The following is a 27,184-nucleotide window of genomic DNA, read 5'->3' on the forward strand; positions in this document are numbered from 1 at the left end:
AGCGTACACATTTAAAATCAGAGATGATTTGGTTTGGTGCAGCGATACAAATCATACGATCCTTCCTAAAGATTAGTATATCAAACTACTTTCTTTGCTTGACGTACATTTTAAATCTTATAATACATGTAGGCGAATTTTAGCGAGTGCATGCGCCGCCACCGTCATATGGTTTGGCCAGATTTTCGAGACGAAGTCCACCTGTAACGCGTGTGACCTATATATAACCGCATAAACCGGTGGCCGTGACGTCTCCCAAACAATGTCATCTGCGTAGTTAATTGATAATATAAATTGTACGAGACGATCGGCTTAGGCACCTGTACATCTCGGTATACGCACTGCGTGGGTATATTATGTTACAATATCTCGACGAAAAGTGCGGTATCGAGGATATGCGATTGCAGTCGTGGCTGCGTCCATAATATTATATTATATTAATGTTTTCAATTATTTATCGTACACGACTTCAGTGCATAATTTGACCCTAGTCTGCGACATTGCGACGCGGAAGACGGAAAAACCATGGATCACGTATGAGGTGTATGTGGTGGTTTTTGTTTTAGCAGTCCATCGCCGGCGGAGAAATGACAAATGTGATGGTCCCACGTGGTCCGGAAATTGTTTTTGTGTGAATAACAAATAATGATGATAGTGATTTAAGGTTATCGAGTACCTATATATTGACGGAGAAAGTAAGCACCGAACTCTGGTAGCAGACGTATTTTTTGTTTTATACATTCACATCAATGGCAGTCGTGGATGTAAAATAATCACGTTCAACATCAATCCGCATAGGTGTTAAGGTAGCTATAATGCTATATACTGACGAATAATAAGCAAACAACATGGACGTACTCATGTAATATTTGTTTGATTCGTAATACGTCTCGACGTCTTGTTGTTTGTACAGAATCCTTGTGATTCTCCAAAAGATATTTTTATAAAAAAAAAATATCATCATTCGACTATAAAGAATGAAAACTATAGTATACCCATTGAATCCGCGACGTCGTTTGAAATGTGATATGAAACACTTTATAAAATATAAAAATGATCATACGGTCTGTCATACTGAGCGCAAAAGCAAGTCTTACCCGTAAAACGCGATTTGAAGATACTGAAGTTGGGCTAGCACCGTGTGTTTATTAAATTTGAAAGCAGTGATAAATTATTACATAATAATATATTGTGGTTTATCCAAAAATGGTCAAGGTTTAGTCCGAACTGATGGTTTGCTCGGCCATATTGTAATATTTTGTTCACTGTTACTTCGTTGTTCTTCACTATATTTCGGATATTAGAAACGTGAAATTCTCGATGAATTCATTGAATATATTTATACCGTTAAAATCAAAAAAACTTTTCCGTATGAATTCCATACTTATAATAATAATATTGTGTTTGAATAAATCGATGCAAATTGCAAATATCTGCACGTCATTTTATAATTATTAAAGTGATTACTAGTGAAATCGTTTACCGTGCAAAAGTGGTTTTTTGGCAAAACCGTGTCGATGTATTCGCTGAACAGATTTCAATTTCTTATACTATTCAGCATCTTACGAGTTATTTTTTAATTTGCCGAAAATACCGACATAGGTACCTACTTTTATGTTGTTTAACAGTAATATATATTTCTTAAGATTTTATATTTTGAATTAATGCAAAAGAGCGCTGAGCGTTTTAAAAATGTCACGCAGTTAGATAAACAAATAAATCACTACATTTATGTCTATGTAATATTTAACAATGCCTTCAATTATTTTCAATGTTAATAATAATAATAATAATAATGAAAAAATATGACTACTATTGTTAGAATGAAATTGAAGTCAAGGCAATTTCATACGCATATCGAGGCTGCCGTTATCTGGCAAAATTGTATGATTGACGACTGTAACACTGTACTTATAAATGAGTACCTAAGGCAATAATAATATTACATGTAATTAACATAATGATTATTTTCTAGATAGGTGCCTACTGTTAAATTGTTGCTTGACTTAATTTGTTTTATCATTGACAATATTATTGTAAACAATTGGTAACTTTTAATAGAAAATATAGTGTGCATAGTTATAATCAATCTTATCAAATCGTGTTAAAATATTGTTATATTAAAATGCACAACATCTAAAACGATTTATATTCTAATGACTAATACCATTGATTATATTATATTTATATAATATTATAATTTATAATCAATGAATTAATAGTTAATATCTGTAGGTCAATCTGATTATTTATTATATAAGCATATTGTACAGAATACAATAAAAATATTTTGGTTTATCGTATATTAGCATATTATTGTGTATACTTTTTTTTCCACATTAAATAGAGCAATTCACGAACAGCTTCACGAATATATAGTGAAGTGTGTAGGTAGGTGTTTCAACTCGAACTGCTTCTGGGCGTTTTCAGAAGCAATGCGACATTTTGTATGGGTGTATTTAATTTGTCTTTCACGTGATCGGTGGCGTAACTTGAAGTAATTTTTTTTTAATTTTGGTGGGGGGGGAGAATATTAATAAGTTTTTTTTCCTATAAGCTAAATACATAGTGGTGGAGGAGGTGACACTCTGGTTACACTAAAAAAATGTATCAATAATAAATCAATATTGTATTATTTATATAATTATAATCACCAAAACTTTAAGTGTACCTATTACAATATTCATAGTTTTGATAACAAACTACAGTAATAGAAAATAAAACATTCAAGCTCAAGCATATTGATTAAAATAAAAAAATGTGTTGTAATATTGAATGAATTAAAGCGTAAAACTCGAGGTCAAAACAATATTTTTTCCATCACTATAAAATATGAGGGCGGAACCATCCCCCTTTTTTCCCAGATTATCATCCTTATTCATATGACCATATCGTAAATTGAGATGCCGATATATTTAATTGTATTTTCCGGTTATAAATATTACATAATATAATTAAACCAATTCTTAAAGTCTCGAAAATATTCAAACCAGAAATTTCATATTATCTGATTTACATTCAAATTAAAAAAAAATAGGGATTTTTTGTAATAGGTACCTATACATTATTTTATATACCTCATTTTTTCTGCTACCTTTAATGAGTAGGTCTGCACTACCTAAACTCTATTAATGGCTTAGTAATTGTTATGTACGTACCTACCCTGTTGTCCCATACAGACTTTTAAAAAAGCAGTGAAGTAGGTAACTGTGCAGTAGGTGTCAAGTATATCTCGTCAATGATCATTGAACAGGTCACTGTAATATTATAAATGTTTGTATTTTTTTTTGTCATAATTCCTCATTATTTAAAAAAAGTATTGAGCATTTTTGATTTTGACCTCCTAAACGTACTATCTAGATCCAATTTGCAACCAGAAACTTCACACGAAGCTTATGATCGAAGCATATTTTCTACTAGAAAAAGTTTCTTTTGACACAAAAATATGCGGTCGTGTTATCGACGAATTTCCAACCATATAGGTACCATATAGGTACCTACATAGAAAAGTGGTAACACAATGATATTAAAATATTAATTTCAACGAAATTCAAAAGCTGTCTGTACCACATCAGTACCTATATATTATCACAGCCGGTGTAGGAAGGTATTTGATATTATTTGAATAATTACTCAAATGATGGATTAGTATCGAGTCAAATAATATAATAATAATATAATAGTTAAATATTGATCGACGTGAAAAAGGGTGAGGGAGGATATTTGCAATCACTGCATTTCAGGTATTCTAATACGACCATGTTATTGTTGTTGTTGTTATTATTATGAACAGTCCTTCAGCGGTTTGTATCAAAACATTAATAATCGTGCCGTGGCGTCATAATAATATTCTCTGTCACGTTCTATTTCATCCTAACACTTGGCAGGTTTACTGGATAATAATTTTCTCGGCATTCCATCACACGTGATTATAACCACTCACGCGGTGCCTAATTACTCAGTTTATATATACGAAAAAGTACCGTTTTTTTTTTTTATTCAATACTTACGACCAGCACGTTTTGTAATAATTATTATAATTATAATATCGTTGCACACGTGTTCGAGATTTATACAGGTAGCGTATATATTCACTGTACGCGCAGATAAATCGTGTGCGTTCACCTCATCGCAACAACTGCAGTTTACAACGGCTATATGTTTACGCCGTGTTTACGGTTTGATTTGTCAATATCTGACGGAACTTTGTGTGGTACAGTGTATACTGTTTATATAATATTATTTAATACTCATGTGTGTTTGACTATATAAGTATATCGCATTACCAGTGCAATGATGTTTATATCATATTTCGTGTCGATCATTATTTCACTCGTATGGATACATCACACTAATATTATTGTTGCATCAAAACTTCACTTTGATACTTTATTATTGTCTGCCGTATCATATTTATCCTATTCTTAGATGTACACAGAGCTGCTTCCCCCACCACTTTGCCGAATGCATAATAATAATATTGCGAGTCGAGTTTGGCTAATTTTATTGCGAATTTCTTAAAAAAAAAAATTAAGGAAAAACGGGAACAAAATCAGCTTTTGGTGTAACTCTAAAACAAATGATCGTATACACTATAACATTTGCAAAATATTTTGACTGGTTTTGAGATGTTTACGAACATTTTCAGATTCAAATTTTTTTAGGTTTTTTTTTCTCTAAAAATGTCAATAAAATAGTAGTCAGTGGTCAAAAAGCTTGTAAATTTAATACAAGGTTCCTATTATGTTGATACAATGGCAGTTGAAAAATATTAAAATTACTTTGCCATCATTTTTTTTTCGTTTAAATATCAAACTTTGTCATAATTTGAACTTGAAATGCTTATAAAAAAAATCGTGCCTGTATATCTTTAATATTTTTAAATAGCGATAAGTACTAAAAACTTATGAGGAACTCTGTATTAGATTTTTAAGGTTTTTGACGATGCAACATTGCTTATTGTTATTTATAGGAAAAAAAGAAAATTTAAAATGTCTATGAATAGCATTAAAAAATTAATACTATTTTGAAAATTGTATCATGAAAGAAACTATAAAATGTTAATATAACTATTTGGCGAAAATTGCTTATGTGAAAAAATTCCCGTTTTCCCTAAATTTTTTATTTTTTCAATTATTAAGAAAAGGTTTGAGCATTTTTCACTCGCTTTCCTAAGTGTAAAATAGATTCACTCTCTTAAAAGAAAATACATTGATGTTGAAAATCTAAGCATTTTTACTGCTCTAAAATGTGATGAGTGATAACAGGTAGGTAACACAAAAAAAAAAAAAAACCACATACAAATATCAATAAACGTTCGTCGCTTCGCTCAGTATTTTAAAAAAAAATCGTATAACAAAATTGGAAAACATCTTCAAATCACATTATGCATTGTTAATTATTGGTACGAATCAATGTGCAGTCTACCTATATGAAAAAAAATTCAATAGATAACTCTATTGGATGAGCATTAATAGATTTACGATTTCTATTTGTTAATAAATAAGAAGCCATGGGGAACTCTTGCAACAAAAGTGTTGTATTGTGAATAATTGTGATAGATGTAAAATAACTATTACATTCAATAATGTGTCACGTAATACCGTATAGTCTATGATAAATTGTATTGCACCTAACAATACTTAATATAATGCGTATCTATATGTACAAATGTACGTAATGCTTATTAAGTTCTGGTTAGTGAAAACTGGATCAATTATATTAATTTCATAAAAACTTAAAACATTGGAAGCTTGAAATAGAAATGTTTTCATAGTTCATGTTAATATATTCGAGTGGTCTATAATCGGAATTTAAAATCTAGCTGTTCCGACATCCCTATACATAATATTTTACTAATATTGTATCTATATAGGAGAAATTTCTAAAATAACAGTCCTTAATTTGTTTCTATTTTGTTTTTCCATAAGCAATATTAAAGGTTTGATGTTTATTTCGGAAAATCGTCGATATAATAAACCGCCTTCCCCGAAGAAAAATGTAACGTTTTGATCTTTGAAGATATTCGCCGCGACAACACGCACTTTGTAATACGAGTATAATATTATAATGGTCATATTATAATGATATTCTTTGAGTGAAATCCGTATACATCGCGTTATTATGAAACAATATGTCATTAGTATGTTATGTTATACCTATATGTATTAATTTTATGTAATGTGGTAATACACTTACCCATTGTACAAACGTATTAATATTTAGGTATGGTATTCGAAATACTCGAATTTGTAACCGATAGTAATATAATACCTATATTATTATTGAATAACGTCCGATATGTTATTTTTCAGGTGAAAAAATGACGAACGAAAGTGTGTGTGAGTGGTACACCGGTCGTTCGGTGTTCATCACCGGAGGTACCGGCTACATGGGCAAGGTGCTCATCGAGAAGCTGCTTAGAGACTGCGGCGGCATCAAAACCATTTACGTACTGTGTAGACCGAAGAAAGGTTTCAGCCCGACAGCCAGGATTGAGCAAATAAGGAAATTAGCAGTTGAGTGATGATCGTAAATCATAATAATAATAATATTGTTTTATGTGGGTGAAGTGGAAAAAATTGAAAAACAATATGCTCGCGATAGAAATTAATTAAACCTTATAATATTGTTGGCATTTAAGTTTAGTGTACAATATATATTATATTAAACTTGACTTTTCATCAATGAGATTTCATCAATCTGCGTCAGTATAATAATATTATATTTAGATTTCTACGCGTAACATTCTAACCAGTTCTGATTTTTCATATCAATCAATATAAATTTAAGTAATGGACAACGATGTATTTTCTATGCTTCTAAATTTTCATTAATATTAGTGAAATTTATTTTCATAATCGTTGGTTGGTTTCGGCATATTTTGGTGACCTTGTTATGTATATTTTAAATCTTTTATGCTCATAAATTATAATTAAATTACCTAGTAAAATATTTTATTCATTTAAAATGTTATCAAATTATATAGACTTATTCATAAAGTTTGACCAATTTTGAAAAATTATGAAAAAATGATAACCATTTCTTCATTGTTGCGGTGGTCGAGGCCGCGATCTGAATATATCTTTCATTCTGATATTCTTTCTTTGAATATCTATATGAATAGCTTGAGGAGATGGGGCGTCCATAATTTTCGTTCTTGCCCAATAAATGCAATATTATAATAAATTGTTGTATAATTATTGTTGAGTTGTTTTTAAATAAAAGAGATTGGCACATAAACGTATGTCTAGAAGGGTGGTTCATTTCACTGGTACGTGCACATGTATATTATCATATTATATACGGTGCATATAATTATTATTATTTTGTATTTTATATAATGTTTACGTTCTCGGTGTGTATCAGGTACCTGTAAAATCTAAAACGGTACCTATAATCGAAGAACACTATAATTAATTATAATATTTATCGTTTTCGTAAGGTCGTTTGGTCGTATAGCAAGATACGTTTACACACGACGATCGTCGTAACATATTATAATAAGTGTACGGCCAGTGTGTTATAGCACTTACGTTATGTACGACCGATTATAAAAGTGTCAAAAGTAAAAGTGACTATAAGCTATGTATAAGCTCAGATGAAATCATTGTTTATAACGATATTCAATAATTTGTTATTATATAGGGACCAGCAAAATAAGGTCATAATAGAAGTTCCGTTTCGCCAGCACTGCCACTCATAATATTTATGGTCATAATAACGGTCTTCAGGTATGGGTAATAGCGTAGGTTTAAGGGTCTTGCGAGGACCTCTGAAAAAATGTTTATTATTATATAGGTCATTAGGCTCGTATAAACGCAAATAGACACGAATTCTACTTCACAGCACACGTTTATACTTCATGAATCATAACTAGAGCAGCTAAGTTCATAATATAGACCTAAAAAAAAGCATTCAATTTACAAGTACTTATGCACTTATAAAACGCCTAAAATATGCGCTAAAAATGTTTTTCATTGTAGCTTAGTGAATTATTTTAAATTGATAATAAGAACGACGATAAATAAGTCACGTACAATACCTAATTCGGCACGTGCGTCGTGTGTACAGTGTATACACCCTATACTCTAAAATAGTGAAATACTCAATTGACGTGGCATTGCGCGGAGTCTTCCAATTAACCAAATGGATTTAGAACTGATTATTGTTTTTATAAACGTTATTTAAAAGAAAATGTAAAACAATAGTGCAAATAATAGCCCATAAGTAACCATACTAACCGGGTTTTGTTTTTTTTTCAAGGTGTTCGAACGCGTGCGCACAGAGTTCCCGGATAGGCTGAAGAAAATCAAAGCGATGGAAGGTGACTTGGGCCTTCCCGGACTCGGACTGAGCAGTGAAAACAAGTCAATTCTTGTCGACGAAGTTTCAATCGTCTTTAACGGGGCAGCGTCGTTGCGCTTGGAATCCGGTCTGAAGGACGCGATAAGACAAAACACCACTGGAACAAAACATGTGTTGGACTTGGCTGTGGAAATGAAAAATTTGGCGGTAACTTAGAATATATAATTTCAGTACGCCTAATCAGTGGCGCGCTCAGCTTTTTTGAAAGGGGGGGGATATGAATTTATGGCTATTATCAGACCACGTCATATAGCGGTAAATATACTTTCATTGTTTATTATCATATATTTTATATGCCAAAATAATCCAATGGAGGTAGGATATGACACGATTTTCGTAACTATACAGTTTCAGTGTGTAATGAGTTGAAAGTTATAATTAATACTTACCAATATTAAGAGTGACGAACCAGAAAATCTACATTTTTTTTAAGAAGATATTTTATGTTTTTTTTTATTGAATCTTTAAAAAAAACTCGAATTTTTAGATGTACATAGGTGTTTAATAGAATAAAATAAACTATGTGGTTTGTTGGTATGATGTATTTAAATGTAAAAATGTATTTGAACATTTAAGAAAGATGTATAGTTTTTCTGATATCTCTAATATAGTCAGCAATAGTCAGCAATAGTCCCACATGGTTAGTTAGTTTTAAGACTCTGACTTTCCAATGTGTTTGTAAAATAAAATCTAATATTTTGAACATCAATCGTGAGTTTATAGTATTCCTTAAACATTATTCAGAGGCCAATGATTTATCCGTTAAATTAATCAATTTGTTTACGCGACTTGACATTAGTACGGTTCAAGTAGAAAATGACTATGCCTGCAGTAAAAATATCACCTACCCGACGAGAGTGAATATGAGTTAGGTATAATATTCAGTTTCTATAAATAAAAACCGACAACGTATATAATACTGTGCAAAAATAAAATCAGTCATCGCTAATTAATTGACTGTATACGATTGTCTGACCACTCTGACGCAATTATTGTCGTTTTGCGTAGGTGAAACTGCGAAATTTGGTCTCGGCAAAGACGGGTTTTTTTTGTTACTTTTTTTCATACTACAATATTATAAACTCGGAGTGAAGTTGGATTTCGTTGTTTTAGTCGTTCGTCCATTTGTCCACGGCTTTCTGTCACTGCGAATATGACACACTCGAAGAAACGATTTATCCATCGCCGGCCAATCCGGAGGATGTCATGCGCGCTGTCGAATGGATGGACGACCATACGCTTGAAACCATCACGCCTAGGTAATATATACAAAAAGTTTGAGTTATGGATGTTTTTTTTTTAAACCGAGTTAAGTTGAATTGATACTAAAAATTCAATTTAAAGTTAATAAAAAATAGTAAACTCATTTTTTTAAACTCAGTTAAGTTGAGACTTATATAGAAACCAACAATAATTTATAACTTATGATTTAAACAAATTTTATTTTTTTAACACAGAATAAAGTTGGACAATAGATATTTTAAACAATAAAAAAATAAATAATAAACATCAATGAACGAAAACAATTACAGTAATAATAAGTATTAACTAATAGGACAAGTGGTAACTTACTTATGTAATTTTACATCATCATGGCAACATAGGTACCTATAATATTTTACAATTTGTTCTTTTTGACAATTGTACCTACAGCTTACAAGTACTCTATTATAGTACCAAGGTAGGTACCTATTTATAAAATTGCATTATTAATCTTTAATATCTGTGTGGTATCAAAAATAAATAAATTATACTTATTGAACAATATTATTCTCACTAACGACAACAAAACAAGAAGTAAATTTAAGAATTACATAGGTATTTAATTTCCTATTATGTATCATTAATAATAATTTTATTGAAGTTAATATTTACTATTTAATTATTTATAAATAAACGTAACTTACATACTATGATTGAAAGTAACTCATTATTTATTAAGTTAATGTTAATAAAAATCAATATCAAATAAGTTAAAAGTTAAGTTACTAAAAATTAAATTTAAGAAAATTAAGTTTGAAAGTTATGATTAACATTTCCTATTGGCTATTATGTACAGTATTGGTAATATAATAAATATTATTTTAGTAAGTATATAGGTACTATAACGTACATATATATACATTGTACACACTACACGTTCCAGAATAGAACAATACCACTTCGACTGTCGGATAATGTTTTCAAGAGCACGTAATCATAATATGTAGAATACTGCTGTTCAACGGCATATTCTATTTTTATTTATATTGATTTGTCACTGGTCTCCTTATTTGTTAACCCAACACTGTAATGGAGATTGATGTTTATTTTATATTGCCCTTTACGAAAAAAAGTCAATTTATGGGACATTTGATACACCACATTTGAATTGATCGCCTCATTGACGGAGGTCGGAGATAATATACTATCGTATAATACTTATATAGAAAATGTATTATATAATGTATATGTACGTATAATACGACAACACAACTTTTACATACTCACATGTTTTTGTTTTCTGGGTTTTGATAAATTTTTAGTTATTTATTTCGTTGAATTTTTTTCCTTATAAAAAATATAAATATATACAAATACTATGGAAAAATTAAAAAAAATTGACTTCTTGCTTATCTATAATATGTTTAAATTATGACGTATTTTTTTTTTATAATTAGCAATGACTCAACATGTAATTTACACACTAATATATACTTATATTTATGAAAAAAAAAATGCCATCTGCAGCCTGCAGGCATCCATTTTAAGTCCGATAAGGTAGAATAAAATATCAGTATTTAACAGTTTTTAAACAGCAAGAAGTACATTATATTAGTGTATTGAACAAAAGTTTAGTTATTTATAATTATTTTTTAAATTGTTGTTCAAATTAAATAAAAATTACCTAAAATATGATTTTTGCTAACAAAATAAAAATACAGAATATCGACAAACGTGGACGTTAATATTGTTGTAAATTTGATAATAAAAAATAAATCATCTCTTTCATACAACGATTCTGAGCTGGGAGAATACCCAAAATTGATCAACATAAAAAAGTTATTACTTTAGTGTACTGCCAGAAACTTCACGTATTTTTGTACTTTATTGAATGAGTTTTTTTGGCACTTACTAAGGAGTATAGCAAATTACGTTTAGGTATTCATAGAGAAACTTTAAGACTACTCCAAAGTATATTTTATGATTAATTTTAAAAAAAGAGGAGAATTTGCTCTGCTAAATCGTAAATTTTAACTTTTAAGTATACTTTGTCATTGAGTTAATCATTGTATGTGTTAAACATTATTTCTATAACAAATTAATTATCATAGTACCTATACTTTGATAAACGATAGGTACTGAACAAAGACGGTATGCATTCTCTAATTCCAACTTCTAGAATATTTTTATAACAGGTTAGCGTACATAATATACACATGGGCTAAACTACGATTTAATAGTTAGCTAGGAAAATAAAGGTTAAAAATAAATCTCGTAAAATCAAAATTGAAAATAAACCATACAGTTATTAAAAAAAAAAATATGATTTACTGTATACGCGTAAAATAATTAGATGAAAATGTTTACAAATTATCATTATCGATAATCTTATTAGATGATTCTTTTTCTCTATATTTATAGCCACTTCACTGAATCTGTTTTGTGTCAAAGTCGACACTGATTTATCTTTTGATTTTTCACATACATAAGCTTGTATTTGATACACCCACAATATTAATATATTACGTACAATATACTCAAATATAATTACTAATTATTTTACACAATAACGAACCCATGAAAGTTTTTTTCATGCAAGGATTTGGTTTTTAGCCATAATGTGCTAAAAAAATTTATTGGTGGGAGCAGGGGCTTCTCCCTATTATAGTTATGACGATATGTTTAAATTTATATTAGGTAGGTAGGTAAATGTAAGTAGTATCCATATATTTTTAAAATATGAACCTAAAACTCTCATAAAAAATTGAAATAATTATGTACTATCGATATTTTTAAAGTTTTGTTAGAAAAACTCATGGGAAAACTTGTATTACAATTTCTAAAGTATAAGTTAATAAGGGTATACATTTTTTTTCAAATTATAAATTGAATAGGAAATTCTAATTAAAATATTAGGTGAACATATTTTCAAGTCATTTAAAAATCAAAATTGATTTTATCAAAAACTGCGGGTATTGCATTTATATTCCCGTTTTTCAGTAATATGTTTTTAGTTTTTCCTAATTATTTCGAGAAATTATTACCCTAGTGACTAATACTCTTTTTACTCTACAAACTAGAACCGATTTTCTCCCAACTACCACCCCAAAGTTGAAAATTGAAGCAAACGCCATGACAAGCACAACAAATTAATTCTCCGCTCTAAATATAAAATTATATACACCATAAAATTGTTTATGCCTAAAATTGGCATGCATCGCTAAGAATCTACGAAATTGATTTTATATTTTAATGATACGTCGTATTAATGATGGCATACTACAAAAAATGTTATCGAATAGTTTAATTTGTTTTATATCGACTACATTGCGTCATGATATTTTAAATGTAGACATATAAACAGTCCGGAAGTGATTGTTTTTTTTTTCGGAAACTATAAATGACAATATTATATATCCATTAGCTCAGGTTGAGCGTAATTGGCTATTATTATTTTATTTTTGTTTCACCGCAGGGTGAACCGGTTAGCCTTACTACCGTAGTCCAATGTTAGAGAAAATAAACGACTTGCAGTTAAATCAAATTGTTCGAATAACGTAATGAATTCGATGATCAAATGAAACGGCAAATTATCATTATAATATGGTTAAACTGTATTCATCTAATAAAAACAAATCGATTTCAGATTGCTCGGGCCCCATCCGAATTGCTACACGTACTCCAAAAGGTTGGCTGAATCGTTGGTCAGCGAATATGCCAATCGGATTCCAATATCTGTAGCCCGTCCGTCGATTGGTAAGTTCATATTGATATCGTATTATTAAAATATACCTATAAACTAAACTAACGTTACACACACGCTGTACGCGCATACGTTGGATTGCTCAAATAAATTGCCCCTGCTGCACCGCTGCAGTCAGCGACTTGCCGAAGTTGAAATTCATCAGATACAAGTCTAATATTCCGCCCACACAAACTTCGGTATAAAAACATAAATATATTTTCAACCGTCTGCCGTATTAACTAATACCAAAGTACTAGTTGGTATTACATTTTTAACCACTGGTCATTACCCATCCTCCCTCCACCCACTAAAAACTCAGAGGCGATTGCTTCTCGTTTATCCACTTTGCGACGCCACTTCGTCACTGTCTGCATTAATGACAGCCTTGTAACGTGTTGTTTCGGAAAATATAATTTTTCGAATTTTTATTTGTCGCTTGCAGTGACGCCTTCGTTCAAAGATCCTGTTCCCGGATGGGTGGACAGCTTAAATGGGCCGGTAGGAGTCATTGTGGCTGGCGGCAAAGGCGTGATCCGATCCATGTTGTGTAGTCCAGATTTCGAAGCGGAAGTTGTGCCCGTAGACATTGCGATTAATGCTCTTGTTTTGATCGCTTGGAAGAGGACAACGATCGAGTAATTATTATTATTATTAAATATTATACTGTTCTTCTCCTGCCTATTGACTGCATGATATATTATGATTGTTATATGTTATATAGTATATATATATTATATATTATAAATTATTATAATCAAACGGCTAACGATTAGAACTTTCTGATCTGCCGGAGAGATCACTAGTCACTAAACAAGCGATAATATATGCACACAAGTCTAGGTCCACCCAACTGAAGAAGCGATAACAAATTGGAAATACATATCAGCCGGAGTACTACAAGGTTGTGTCTTAAGGCTATTCTTTAACTATTCTACATAATTAATATACTAACCAACAATTTGGAAAATCAAGATCAATAGTGATAAGTCGGTGCACGTGAATTATACTTTACACAAAACCAAAAATGTCCAAGTGTTACTGGATCACACTAGAATCACACAAAAAGATTCGACTAAATACCTAAGCTGATTCACCCTGAATGAGAAACACCATGCCCGCCGGAAAATTGCAGATCAAAGAAAAAATGCACTAGAAATTGTTTGTTGGAAGAAATTCTGCACTAGACCAGGAAAATCAACGGCTTCTATAGACTATATTATGTACCTCACTATTATCAAACCGATTTGTAATGTTGGTGTAAAATTGTGGGGTTGTGTCAGAAAATCCAATATTGAAGTCATCACCGTTGTCAAAATATTCGTACCATTGTCAGAGCATACAAGTTTAACATGAATGAAGTCATCCATCAAGATTTCAAGATATTATCATCTATCCAGAACGAAATCAAAAAGTTTGCTGAAATTGCTAAACAACTTCTAGACAACTCGAAAGACATTATAGGCGCATCAAACCCTTGAAGGCATACAACTTAGTTTAAGTGACTTATACTATGTTCATGTATACATATATGTATAATATCTATATATAGTTTATTGATTATCATGTAGGTTTACCGTATATAACCTACCTATTATATATTGTACACATTTAAAAATGCTTTATAATAATCATTCATATTTTTACCTTTCAGATAAAAATAGTAAGCAAACCAATAAACGTAAAATGCTGTATTAGGTACATATTATAATGGCTTGGACTATATTTAAATTAGACTTAAATTAATAAAAATATTAATTTCGGGGTTAAGATTTGGGTTAAAAATGTCGAATCTACAGTTACATATTGTTACTATTAAGTACCTACTAATAGTTCACAACTTCTTAGGTTTTTCCTTTATTTTTGTAACTATGCCTTATATAGCCGATGTATTTTAAAAGTGGTTATGTGCTTCACTGATTTTTAATACAGGATCATTTTATTATAATTGGAACATTGCAGTAATAATAAGTCCACAACCAGACTATTTTTTGACCTTATCAATGATTAAAATTTATGCTCATATTTATGAGTTTCTAAATGCCGTTGATTTAATTTGTTACACAAAAAACGTATTTAGGTACAGTTTTTAATCTTCAATAATGATTGATTGAGATATTTGATCAAGTAGGTACTGACTGTTTTTTATAACCATGAGTCACTTTCGTAGGTATTTAAATTCAGGATGCATTTGAGTTGAAGGAATTTAAAATTACGTTGAGTGAAAACACATAGGCAATTGTGTGTAATTAATATTTTAATAAGTTTATTTTCTGATTACATCTAGAGAAGTATATTTTTTTTTGATTTTATCGTCATAATGATTTGACGTTTGATATTGAAAATATCGATTTATTTGAAGAAAAAAAAATCCGTTTTATGCTGCTTACAATTAAAATGTTATACAACTTTTGCGTTTATCGTTATACAGAATTAAAACGTCATCCAAGTTTTGTGCTTATCGTTATTTAAAGCTTAAACGTAATTCAACTTTTGCGTTTATCGTTATACAGAATTAAAACATCATCCGAGTTTTGTGTTAAACGTTATTTAGAACTAAAACGTTATACAAGTCTTGTGTTTATTATAGACATATTATATTGTTTATATATGTCTATGGCGTTTATCGTTATTTAAAATAGTGTTAATACCTATTAAATTAAAAAATAATAACTAATGCGGGCAGGTAATGGCCCGAATACAGAATATAATAAATAATAATAATAATAATTTATAATCAATTCTTAGATTGTTTGCATGAAATAATTGTTTCTACGAAACCAATAGACATTTTCAAATATTTAATTTCGCGTTATTTTTCGTTCAATGACATTTTATAAATTACGTTTTGAGTTATGTTTTGTTTAATGATTTATAATATATTTTGTTAATCTGATTATACATTTGAAAAAATAAGACGGAAGATATATTATAATTTATAGTCAATTCTAATATAAGTGTACCTATTGCGATGCTTTATTTTATTGTTATTTGAGCTAAATAGATTTTGGACTTAAATATAATCAACCAAGGACTCATTTGGAAGAATTGCATTAATTGTATATAAGATTTCATCGTATATATTATGATCATTGATCACTAATTAATACATTTTATTTTTATTCGAATATCCCACTACCTATCAATCGAACTTATAATATGTCAAATAATTTATCGAACAAAAAAATAATTGAATAAGCTACGAATAATAATTGAAACATTGAATCGTTATAGTAACACAATCGATGACATGGTGCCGTGTTACAATATATCCAAGGGAGACATCGTTCGTCTGACTTGGGGCGAAGTGTTGGCCAAAGGAAAACGATACGCATACGAGTATCCATTCGACGCCGGTCTGTGGTACCCCAATGGATCGATAAGGACCAACAAATTTGTGCACTACTTCATTGTGTTCATGCTGCAGGTCATTCCGGCCTACTTGATCGATGGCATCATGATATTGGCTAGGCAAAAGACATTGTAAGTCGAAATCGTAGCCTATGGGATCCGATACACATGGATTTTTTAGGAATTAAAAATAGGTACCTAATTTTTTAAGGGCCTACATGTGGGGCGCATAAATCAATGTGAAGTAGAATGATGATTAGTGTATGTGAATAACTTTGTACAAATTTAAAAGCTGAGCACATCAGCATGTGCACAAACATATCATTACCACAAAACGTGTTACACGGATATATAAATAATTTATATATATATACACACACAGCCGGGATCGAATCCCTTTTATATAATATTACTTTATCATCGGACAATATAAAATACTAGGGGCTAAATGAGCCTTTTATCAGGTGTGATCTTATATTATTTCTTGAGTAAATAAAATATGTCTTATAATACCATAAAAAATAAAAATAAGACAACTTTTTAATTAATTTTAAAATATGTTAGTAGATACAATATTTCTTTTTAAATCATACAATATCCTTTTCAAAAATTTAAAACTTAAAAAGAAGCGTCTATACACTTATGTTTGTAACTTAAAAGTTGTAAATTCTATATTAACAAAAAAATAAAATGAAAAAATAAGTTTAGGGTTGGTTTAAATTTCAAAACTACCTACCCTTTGGCACGTTCACAGTCCCTACTGCAATAATATATTATTTGAACCTAACCAGTAGTATAGTGTGTTGCTTCAGGCATTCATACCCGAAGCATTTAGGTATACTTCAGCACTTTGCTAACAGTATAAATTGTATTAACATCATATTTTGTATTTAATTTAAAGCATGGTCCGAGTTCAAAAGAGGATAGCTGTCGGTATGGACGTGTTGCAGTATTTTACCATGCGTGGTTGGAACTTCAAAATTGAAAACACTAAAGCACTGATAAACAATCTAAACGAAGAGGACAGGAAAAAGTTTTTCATCCAGAACACCGAAATTGACGTCGAAAAGTACATGATCCAAGTGTTGCTGGGTGCTCGTCAATATTGCATGAAGGAGCCTCTTGCAAATCTTGACCGGGCGAGATTTCATCTAAAACTGTGAGTTATATTCTTGTATTATACAGGTATAATTAATTACTTTAAAAAAAATAATTCGATTTTAACAAGTACGGTTAAAAGTTTAACATACAGTTATTAATACGCGTACCTACATTACAACGTTTGGACACGCAATTTAATGGTCGATTACTTCCTAAGATGTATATTATTATGTACATAACTGACGGTTTGTTGTGTTATAATTTATAAAATATGTATAATAATCTATTAATGATATTGAGTTTATTTACTATACCACCTAATGTTGTGAAAACAAGAAAATCATTCCTATCAAAATGTTACGAAAATCAAATGGTTTAATTTTTGTCTAGTTTGATCGTATTCAATACATACAGGTACTTAGGTACTTACATTTTACTAATTATTTGAATTCTCTGTGAATCTGAATGATGTTAAAAAGAAAAAACCATGTACACTCTGTACACTGGTCATAATAATGTTACGAAAAACATAATGTAACTTCCATTGCGGTTGAAAATATAATTATAAATTATTATCCATCAGCGTAACTATTTTACGCAATAAAAACATTTATTCTTCCTTATACACTGTGGTTGGATCTGCATAAGTTAATACAGCTGCTCATTATCAAATCGTATCGATCGTTATACTTAGATAATATTATTCTACAGTGATTTTAAAAACGTTATTTTATGTTCGGATTGATTAGACTATCTTTGCACAACGTATTTCATTAACAATTTTTTATTTTTCTTTCAATTTTTCCGAGAAACAAATTCATTAACTTTAGAGTTTTAATTTTCGATTATTCTTGATACGAATGCAGAAACTTTAACATTATTATTATGTACAAATATTTTATTGAATTTTCTACACATCTTTGACATAATTTAATATTACGAATGAATATTTCGTATGTACAATAATTTATATTTAGAATAGGTATTAAGTTGGGAGATAATAATTTATTTTTATTTCTGTTTTTTTTATTTCTACATTGAAAAGGGCAGATATTAATCTAGAAATATGAGACATCAATATCTCGTTATACTGGAAAAGTTGTAAAAAAAAGCATGTAATATAAAAGCAATATTTCATATTATGTTTGTTGTTTTAAAAATACAAGTAGGCCTACCTACTACAGTACTACCTGTAGTAATGTGTGGTGTGTTAACTATATTATAACAATAATGTTATTTCTGTTATTACTGAACAATATAATATTTAAACAATGAAAAATTAATTTTAAGATGTTCTGTTTCTTGTTATGTCCGGAATTTGAAGATAAATAAAATAAAATGAGTCACTGCATAAAGGAGTACATTTTTTTGAGCGTAGGTAACGTGGTTATTGGTTAAACGTTTGATACTATTTATAATTTTGTAAAAAAATCTCAATAGGTAACTCATCAATACATTCTCTGTATAGGCCTTATAACTCCGGCAATAGAATTGACTAGATATTGGGAACGTTTGAAAATATTCATGAGAACAATACCCCATAATTCATAAAAAATAGACATTTTGCACAATATTTTGAAGTATAATTAAATTGTTTGTATAATAGGTATGCGCATATAAAGTCATATCAATAACTTACCAGTTACCAGCATAGGTGGTATAATTGCAGCTTTCTTGTCCAGGAGTTGCAAACAATCTAAAAAGATTCCTCTTGCCTCTTTAGCGTGCTATAAAAAGCAAATAATTTCTATATTATGAAACGACATTTTAATATTAAAACTCGTAACAATGATTATAACTTGTATTAATAATTAATATAATATCATACCTAACCGAAGACTCGCAATATAAAGCTGACTTTCAACTTGTTAGCTGCAGATTGTGGCAACTTTGGACTGACCGTAGTAGCTGAAAATACTACATACAGTATAATACGGTTAATCGTTATTGTAGTTAACCTCAACTAGGTAATATCATTCGAAAAACAACATTTATTGACTATTGTGCATAGTCACTGAGCGAATAAAAATAAACTAAGATTCCTATAATGACTCATTTTTGGTAAAACGTTAAAAAAAACTTTTGTCCGCGGGGATACAACTGCCATACATATACGGCTGCTTACGCTATGATAATAATAAACATTATTTGCAGGCAATATTGGTTGAATTTGGTTACTCAACTGGTGTTCGGCGTTTTACTCTTGTGGCTGTTCGTACGTGCATTTGATTCTTTCAAGTATTTGTTGGACTCCACCACGAATTCGTTCACGAACGTACCGATCATTGGATCGTTAATACCAAAGTGATGTGCTCCGGAGGACCATATTTATATCACTCAACCGAATTATAACACATTGTTATATATATAATATATATAATTGTTGTAGTATAGATTATTTTTGTATAAAACATATTATTTTAGTACTGTGGAAGGGACGATCTTATTATATTATTATATCTATAGATAGGTATTATAGTATATAATATATACGTGTAGTGTGGCTGCAGATATGAAGAATCATAATTATTATTTTTGTTTGTTTGTTTGTTAATTATTATTATTATCTTTTTTTACGTATGGATTTTAGTTTAAGTTGTAGGTGCAATATATAAATATGTATTTCAAATAACACAAAATGTAATCGCACGGTTTGAATGTAATATTTACAGTGATTCAAGGGATTTGAATAATTATTTTACTTTATATAGTATTTAAATATAACACTAATATCCTCAAAAAATCAGATTCGTTTTTTGTTTGTATTGTACTAATGTGTTTTTATACCTTTAAATCCACTGCGTTGACGTCAGTATTAAAAAATTATAATATATTGTGTTACTTATGCGTACTCAGCGTACTTACTATTATAGTGTTGCCGTGTTGGTATTTATAATATAATAATTTTCTCTGCTACGGTGTACATACTGATGTATTGTGAGTAAATTTTACGGAAGGATTATTAAAGTTTTTAATAACTTAAGCTATATTAAGCTGCACAATCACTACAATAGAATAATATACAGTTTGTAGACACATTTAATATAGTCGATGCGAGAAAGTCCATCCCATTAAACTGCGGTTTTTTAAAAAAAAAATTAATCCGAACGTGTGGGTACATACACGTGATACACGTGTGTCTATATTAATTGGTAAATGTTGTAATGTTCTGGACGATACGGAATTATATTTTACCACCGAATGTACCTATATATGGATTTTGAGTTTTAATATTAAATTAACTGCGACGCCAATTAAAAAATGTATATTAATTTAAAGTCATCGAACATAGAATACCTTCGAAAAAAAACCAACACAATATAATATAATGTTAGCTTATAAGGTTTTGCTTGTTGGTTTTTTTTTTTGTTTATTCATATTGTTCCAAAGTTGACCTACTTTCAAACAAATGGCAATTCCATCACCATGATTCGTTTAACGACACTGAAACTCATCGTTACGCATGATTTTGTACTGTCACATTATATGCGTTTTTACTGTCAAAGATGATTCGAATTTTTTTTTACATTGTTTATATAATATATTATTATATTATGTTTTATTATGTGCGACATCCTAGAATCTCATACCACTGATGGATTTTAGAACTACCTATCCATACAAAGTTTTCTAATTGGACTTTGAATGTTTGTAGAATGCTACATTATAATATAATTGTCTTATTATAAAGAAAACTTTTTTTTTTAATATCGTTAGTCTGGTAGAATTGTGATTATCGTAGATATTATCTATTATCGTAAATATTATAATGACTATAGTACTATACGATTGGTGGCGTAAAATGGTCAGCATTTTTCATGAAATATGAAAAATGTTTCATATGGCCAACCATAAGCAGAGTTGTAAGTCATAAGAATTAAATAGCAAATAGATATTTATTATTATAGCATAATCAATAAAAAAAAAATGTTCTAAAACAAATAGCTGAATGTCTAAATGTATCAAAATTAATAAAATGTTTTCATGCTAGGTGCAGGATATTCTAGAATATTTCTACGTGGTAATAAATAATAATACGTCCAACTAAAAGTAAAAACTTTTTTTAACAGTAAAAATACCATAAGCATAAGATTAAGCTATCGATTTAATTAATATTATTGTATTATTGTAATAATTTCCAGGAAAAATAAATATCGAAATGACAGGCAGTTATTTTTTTATAGGAATTAAATACTTTTAAAAATTAATCTGAACTCTAGTATAAGAACAAAATTACTTTCGAAAAAACGTAGGTATTTAAACATTATTGGGAGTTCTTAGAACGTAGTAGGAATACAGTATTTAAAGTAATTTATTCATTTCCGAGTACAACAAACAATAATATTATGAATATTTAATGTCAATTCAAATTTTTTTTTTATTATTTAGTTGTAGCAGTAGTTTGACTACAAAATGCACGTGGTTTGTGCTTATGTGTGTTGAAATTATTTTCTAGTTAGCCCGGGTGGGATTTATCGTGCTTAAGGTGAAAAATATATAATATCCTGTCTAACCGGTAGAAACTGTTTTTTTTTAAGTTGATTATTATGTATTTGTGTATATCAACGAGACGGTTAAGTGTGGTCTGATTTCGTAGTATTTTTCTGCTGCTGCAGGTTAATTAATAGGTATTTAATTTTATAGAAACAACGACGGTTTGGAGTTAATTTGTTATACGTCAAATATTTATAAGTGAATAGTGACAAATGGACTAAGCCGTTTGGACGTTGGGACAATATTAAACGTAAACAAAATGAATAATAATATAAAAAGAAAAATTAAAAAATTAAAATACAATATCAAAAACAGTTAAATATAAAAACTATTATTTATATTATATTTTAATTTTTCCTACTTATAACTTTACTGATAGATTTTTTTTTTGACGTCCCACCAATTATCCCAAGATCCAAACGGCCACTTCCAGCCGAGTTCGTCCATTTGCCTTCAGATCGATTTATTAGAATATTGCAGGATAATTAAATAAAAACCAAAAATATATGATAGCTACTTTATTTAGAAAGTATGCATATCGTCAATGAATTTTCTAAAAATGCACTGCTTTGTTTATAAAAATTGTGTATTAAAACTAATAACAATTTTTTTGTATGATATAATATACAGAAAATTTGAAGTGTAAATTTGTAATAGACATATAAGTAAAATAAGTATCTATATTCTACACAACATACTGTCATACAAATATTTAGTTTTTATTTCTTTTTTAAATCGACATTTTTATGGAGTAATTCAATATGCGACTTGTAAGTCAGTCATTGTCATTAATCGAATTTAGATTAGTAAGTCCGTCGACGAACAACACGATTATACATTTGCATGGGTTTTACATAGTTGATTGTAAATAACAGGATTATAAATTCATTTATAATATATAGAACGCCGTTTTCAAAATGTCATTTCATTTTTATATTTTTGTTATGATTATTGAAAATAGGTAGATAGAACGGCATGGTACTAATACAATACATTATAGTGTTAATAGATGTTAAAAAAAAATCTATAGTGCTATTATATTTATTTTATCTATTATACCCAAAGATCAAGATGACGATATTTAATAACTAAAATAAGTTAAGTTGATAGATAAACATTTAAAAAGTTCAAAATTAATAATTAAAATTTTTTTTTTAACCAAGCCAAGTTAAAAGTTGTACGAAAACCAACAATTAACTTACTTACTTCAGTTAAGTTAATTTTATTATTTTAAAATAATAAATATCATTGAATGGAGGCAATTATATATATTTAACTGTACCTAACTAAATTAGCTTACAATTTTTTTTTTTTATTTTTATTAATTTACCCACGGACACTTAGGCCATTGGGTGGTTTTTTTTACTGTGGGGAAGATACTATAGGTATAAACACGTGTGTTTGTCAGTTTGGCAGAGTTTTCTAGTGGGCACCTGTAGTTACCTGCCATGCCCGGGTGGGTCATACACCCGTCTAACCGTCTAACCGTGACTGCCCGAAAAGAAGTGCCACCGTGACCGATTTTCAAACCAGCGACGGTGCACAGCTTACAATTATTTTACTTATTCATTTTATTTTTTTTATGAGGAAAATATTTCAGAATTTGTTCTTTTGAGGACCTATAAGTATTAATTTTTGTAAGAATGCATTATTAATACAATTCAGGGACTGGAACCTTGATCATTTTACTGTTCCGGCTCCTGTTTGGTTCCCAGAAAATTATAAATTCGATTTCGGTTCCAGTTCAGTTCCCAGAAAAAATGAAATTTAGGTTTTGGTTTCTTTAAATATCTTTCTCAAAATAAAAAAATTGCTACCTATTTTGGTTTTCTACTTGTGTAAAAAAATATGTAAAATAAAAGTATGGGTTTTGGTTTTTCAATTGATTTAAATAAGGGTTCCAGTGAGGTTTCGGTATAAAAATTAAATTTAAAAAAGGGTTTCAGTGAGGTTTTGGTTCCCAATACTCAAAGGGCTCTGGTTCCAAAACTGGTTCCTTTCGGTAAGGTTCCAGTTCTTGATAAAATTAGTATCCTTAAATGCCCGATTGGTACCAATAATTAATTATTTTTATTAAACTAAAATTCCGGCTAATGGAAACAACTAGAAGTAAATTTAAAAATTACATTTCAATTTACTATTAAGTTTATTGATTATGTATCATCAATTATAATTTTATTATTTTATTATTTATAAATATAAGTAACTTAGATTTTAATGAAAATAACTCGTTATTTATTAAGTTAATATCGATAAATATCCATCAATTCAAAAGTTATGTTACTAAAAATTAAATATTGTAAAAAGTTAGATAAAAAGTTAAAACTAACTTAAGATTTAACTTAATTATTCGTCTATGCATCGTTTATATCATTATGCGAAAAACGGGGCTGTTTGTCAAAAACCCGTAATAGCGACTGCAGAGTATCTCTCTCCAAGGTTTTTCCGCAATGGCTTTTCTTTTTCTTCTTTTGCAACGTCGGGAGGCTTACGTACGGCGACAAAACTTCACCCCCTCATATAAAGATTTCGTGCTTTTACATGAATATGCGGTTTATGGCATAGGGGGCTCTATATGGAGTACAGATAAGGACGCTGATGTGGTCTACACGTGTTTGTAGCGGGTAAGCTGCGCTCGATCTACTTTTATCTGAACCGTACTAATATCAGACATGGCACGAGCAACTCCCATGGGAACTACGCGTATGTGTTTATTTTCTTTCCTAATAGTTGAGCTGATGATTAAAAAATTATATATTATTCTGTCACCAGTAACCGAATCATCCGAACCGTGTCATCTGTCGCTGTGGAGTGTCGACACGACGAGCAACGGCATTGCAGTACTACATAGTGTCACGACTTGGCAAAAATGGTACTGTTGGACGTAAGTACGATCATGATATAATAATACTAAACACAAATAATAATTATAGTATTGAATTTGCCAGAAATAACGCATTTAACGTAAACACGGCAGAAATATTTCTAAAAAACCGAAAAAAATGCACTCTGCTGTATCTATAACGTTTCGAGTGTACCTATACCTCGTCGACATTATTGAGTAGGTCACTGCAATGGATAAGATAAATTTAAGGGTGGTTCCATTTTCTTCCAAAAACGAGATACCGTTTTCCGCCATTGTCCATTTTCTTATAGAATCGTTTTTTCTTATACAATGATATTATATTATTGAATTCAAATTTAACACGATCCATTACACTATTACAGTGACCCACTTGTAATCTACTGTACAGCAGAGCAACACCTATTTAGCCACCTTTAAAAAAAATATTAGATTTTTGTTATTCAAATCTGTTTTTTTCAATAAAATATATATAATTTTTTGGAGTTAAAAATGATGAGGGTATAAGTACTCGTACCTCATATAATAATAGGTATTTCAATATGCAATTATCATAATATTAATGAATTGTTATTATCATATTAGTTTATTAATAATTTACGATTAATACGTACATATGAACTGTCCATTACGACCTTCACTTTGATACATATTTATAATTCATAAAATGTATTCATAAACATATTTATAATTTAAAGAATTAAGAATATATTAAAGTCGGTCAAGTTAATGTAAACATTAAGTTAGTTAAGTCAGTAACGTTAAATTCAAGGCTGGGCAAGTTAATGTGCACCAATAACAAAAAATTAAAAGTTAATAGTTCATTTAATTATAGATTAACTCAGCTAAATTAAAAGTTAATGCACATTTATTGTTAACTTTTTATTAAGTTAAAAAAAAATAATTTGTTTATACAACGCTAGCGTACCTACTTAATTTTTTACCAACCCAAAACAAAATTATAGACTTTATAGTGTTTGTGTTACAGTAATTCCATATAGGTAAGTTAGAATCGGATAATTTAAATTTTTAACTTTAAGCAATTCACGGTGGATACTTTTTGACATAAAAACGAAATAGACTGAAATAGTCAAATATAATAAATTTAAAAACCAAATAAATTAACTTAACTTACTTCTTGAAATAAAAAATGAATTCGTTAATTTTACGTTAATTAAAAAAGAAATTTAGTAAGATAACAATTAAGTTAAAATGTTAAAATTAAGTTATATTTTTAACTTAACTTTAACTTTTTAACTCGTTAATTGCCAGCCGTGGTTAAATTGTAAGTTAATAGCACACAAACAATAAAGTTAGCTATAAAAATATGAAATTAATACTTACGTATTTTTTTTAATATCTATCTACATAAATAATAGATCAGAGTGATTGTGCAACTTACAATATTTTCAAATAATAATGCACTCTTCAATACCTTTTTATTTCACACTAGCTGTACACTAACTGATACTAGCCTTTTTTTACGATGGGCCAAAATTGAGATACGTTTTGTCATCGCCGGCCATTATTTTTAGAGAAATAGATCGGTTAAGAAATTGAAGAATAGATAAGATTTATTTAGAAAAATAAATGGTTGTTTATATATTTTTTCATTTTATAACGAGTTTTTTTATTATAAGTTAGTGTTAGTACCTAGTATATAGGTATAAATTACTATTATAAGCTGTTACGAATAACACCAAAAGAAAATAATAATAAATAAATTTTATTTAATTAATTCAATAAATTAAAAACAATGAAAACTAAATGAAAATAATATAATAATTAATATATTATTTTCAAAACATTAATTAGCTTGGCGTTCCAGTGAAAAAACGTTGGCCGGCCGGATTTGGTTCGCGGGCCGTTGGTTGGGGACCCCATTTTTTAATAATTGTTCTTTATGTAATGAGTTTAAAATTGTAAATACAAATCAAAATTATGAGACGTATAACAGTTTAGTATCTAGATAAACTATAATAATCTATAATAGATAGGCTTCTGCCGTGTATTTAAAAATGTGGGACCACGAAATATTTTGAACGTTAGACATTGAATTGAGA

The 27,184-nt window shown here is 29.4% G+C and overlaps 2 protein-coding genes across 4 annotated transcripts in view; both read left to right on the top strand.

Annotated features, from left to right (window-relative positions):
• The window catches only part of LOC100162472 (putative fatty acyl-CoA reductase CG5065), a 37,177-nt gene extending 16,490 nt beyond the window's left edge, over positions 1-20,687 (top strand). For both annotated transcript variants that reach the window (XM_001948786.5, XM_003248161.4), the window contains exons 2-9: positions 6,315-6,517; positions 8,266-8,514; positions 9,481-9,626; positions 13,217-13,326; positions 13,758-13,950; positions 16,547-16,795; positions 17,565-17,822; positions 19,919-20,687. In XM_001948786.5, coding sequence (XP_001948821.1) covers positions 6,323-6,517; positions 8,266-8,514; positions 9,481-9,626; positions 13,217-13,326; positions 13,758-13,950; positions 16,547-16,795; positions 17,565-17,822; positions 19,919-20,072 — 1,554 coding nt within the window. In that variant the 5' untranslated portion in view covers positions 6,315-6,322 and the 3' untranslated portion in view covers positions 20,073-20,687. The remainder of the gene's footprint in view (positions 1-6,314; positions 6,518-8,265; positions 8,515-9,480; positions 9,627-13,216; positions 13,327-13,757; positions 13,951-16,546; positions 16,796-17,564; positions 17,823-19,918) is intronic.
• A 3,980-nt stretch (positions 20,688-24,667) lies between these two features.
• LOC103310848 (Krueppel-like factor 15) overlaps positions 24,668-27,184 on the top strand; it is an 11,408-nt gene continuing 8,891 nt past the window's right edge. The window contains exon 1 of one of the 2 annotated variants that reach the window (XM_016808763.2): positions 24,668-25,142. Coding sequence is in view for 1 of the 2 variants with exons in the window: in XM_008190258.3 (XP_008188480.1) it covers positions 25,128-25,142 (15 nt within the window). In the remaining variant the exon portion in view is untranslated. The remainder of the gene's footprint in view (positions 25,143-27,184) is intronic. The other variant, XM_008190258.3, reaches the window with a different exon arrangement.

The sequence above is a fragment of the Acyrthosiphon pisum genome, chromosome X (assembly GCF_005508785.2).
Source record: "Acyrthosiphon pisum isolate AL4f chromosome X, pea_aphid_22Mar2018_4r6ur, whole genome shotgun sequence".
Lineage (NCBI taxonomy): Eukaryota > Metazoa > Arthropoda > Insecta > Hemiptera > Aphididae > Acyrthosiphon > Acyrthosiphon pisum.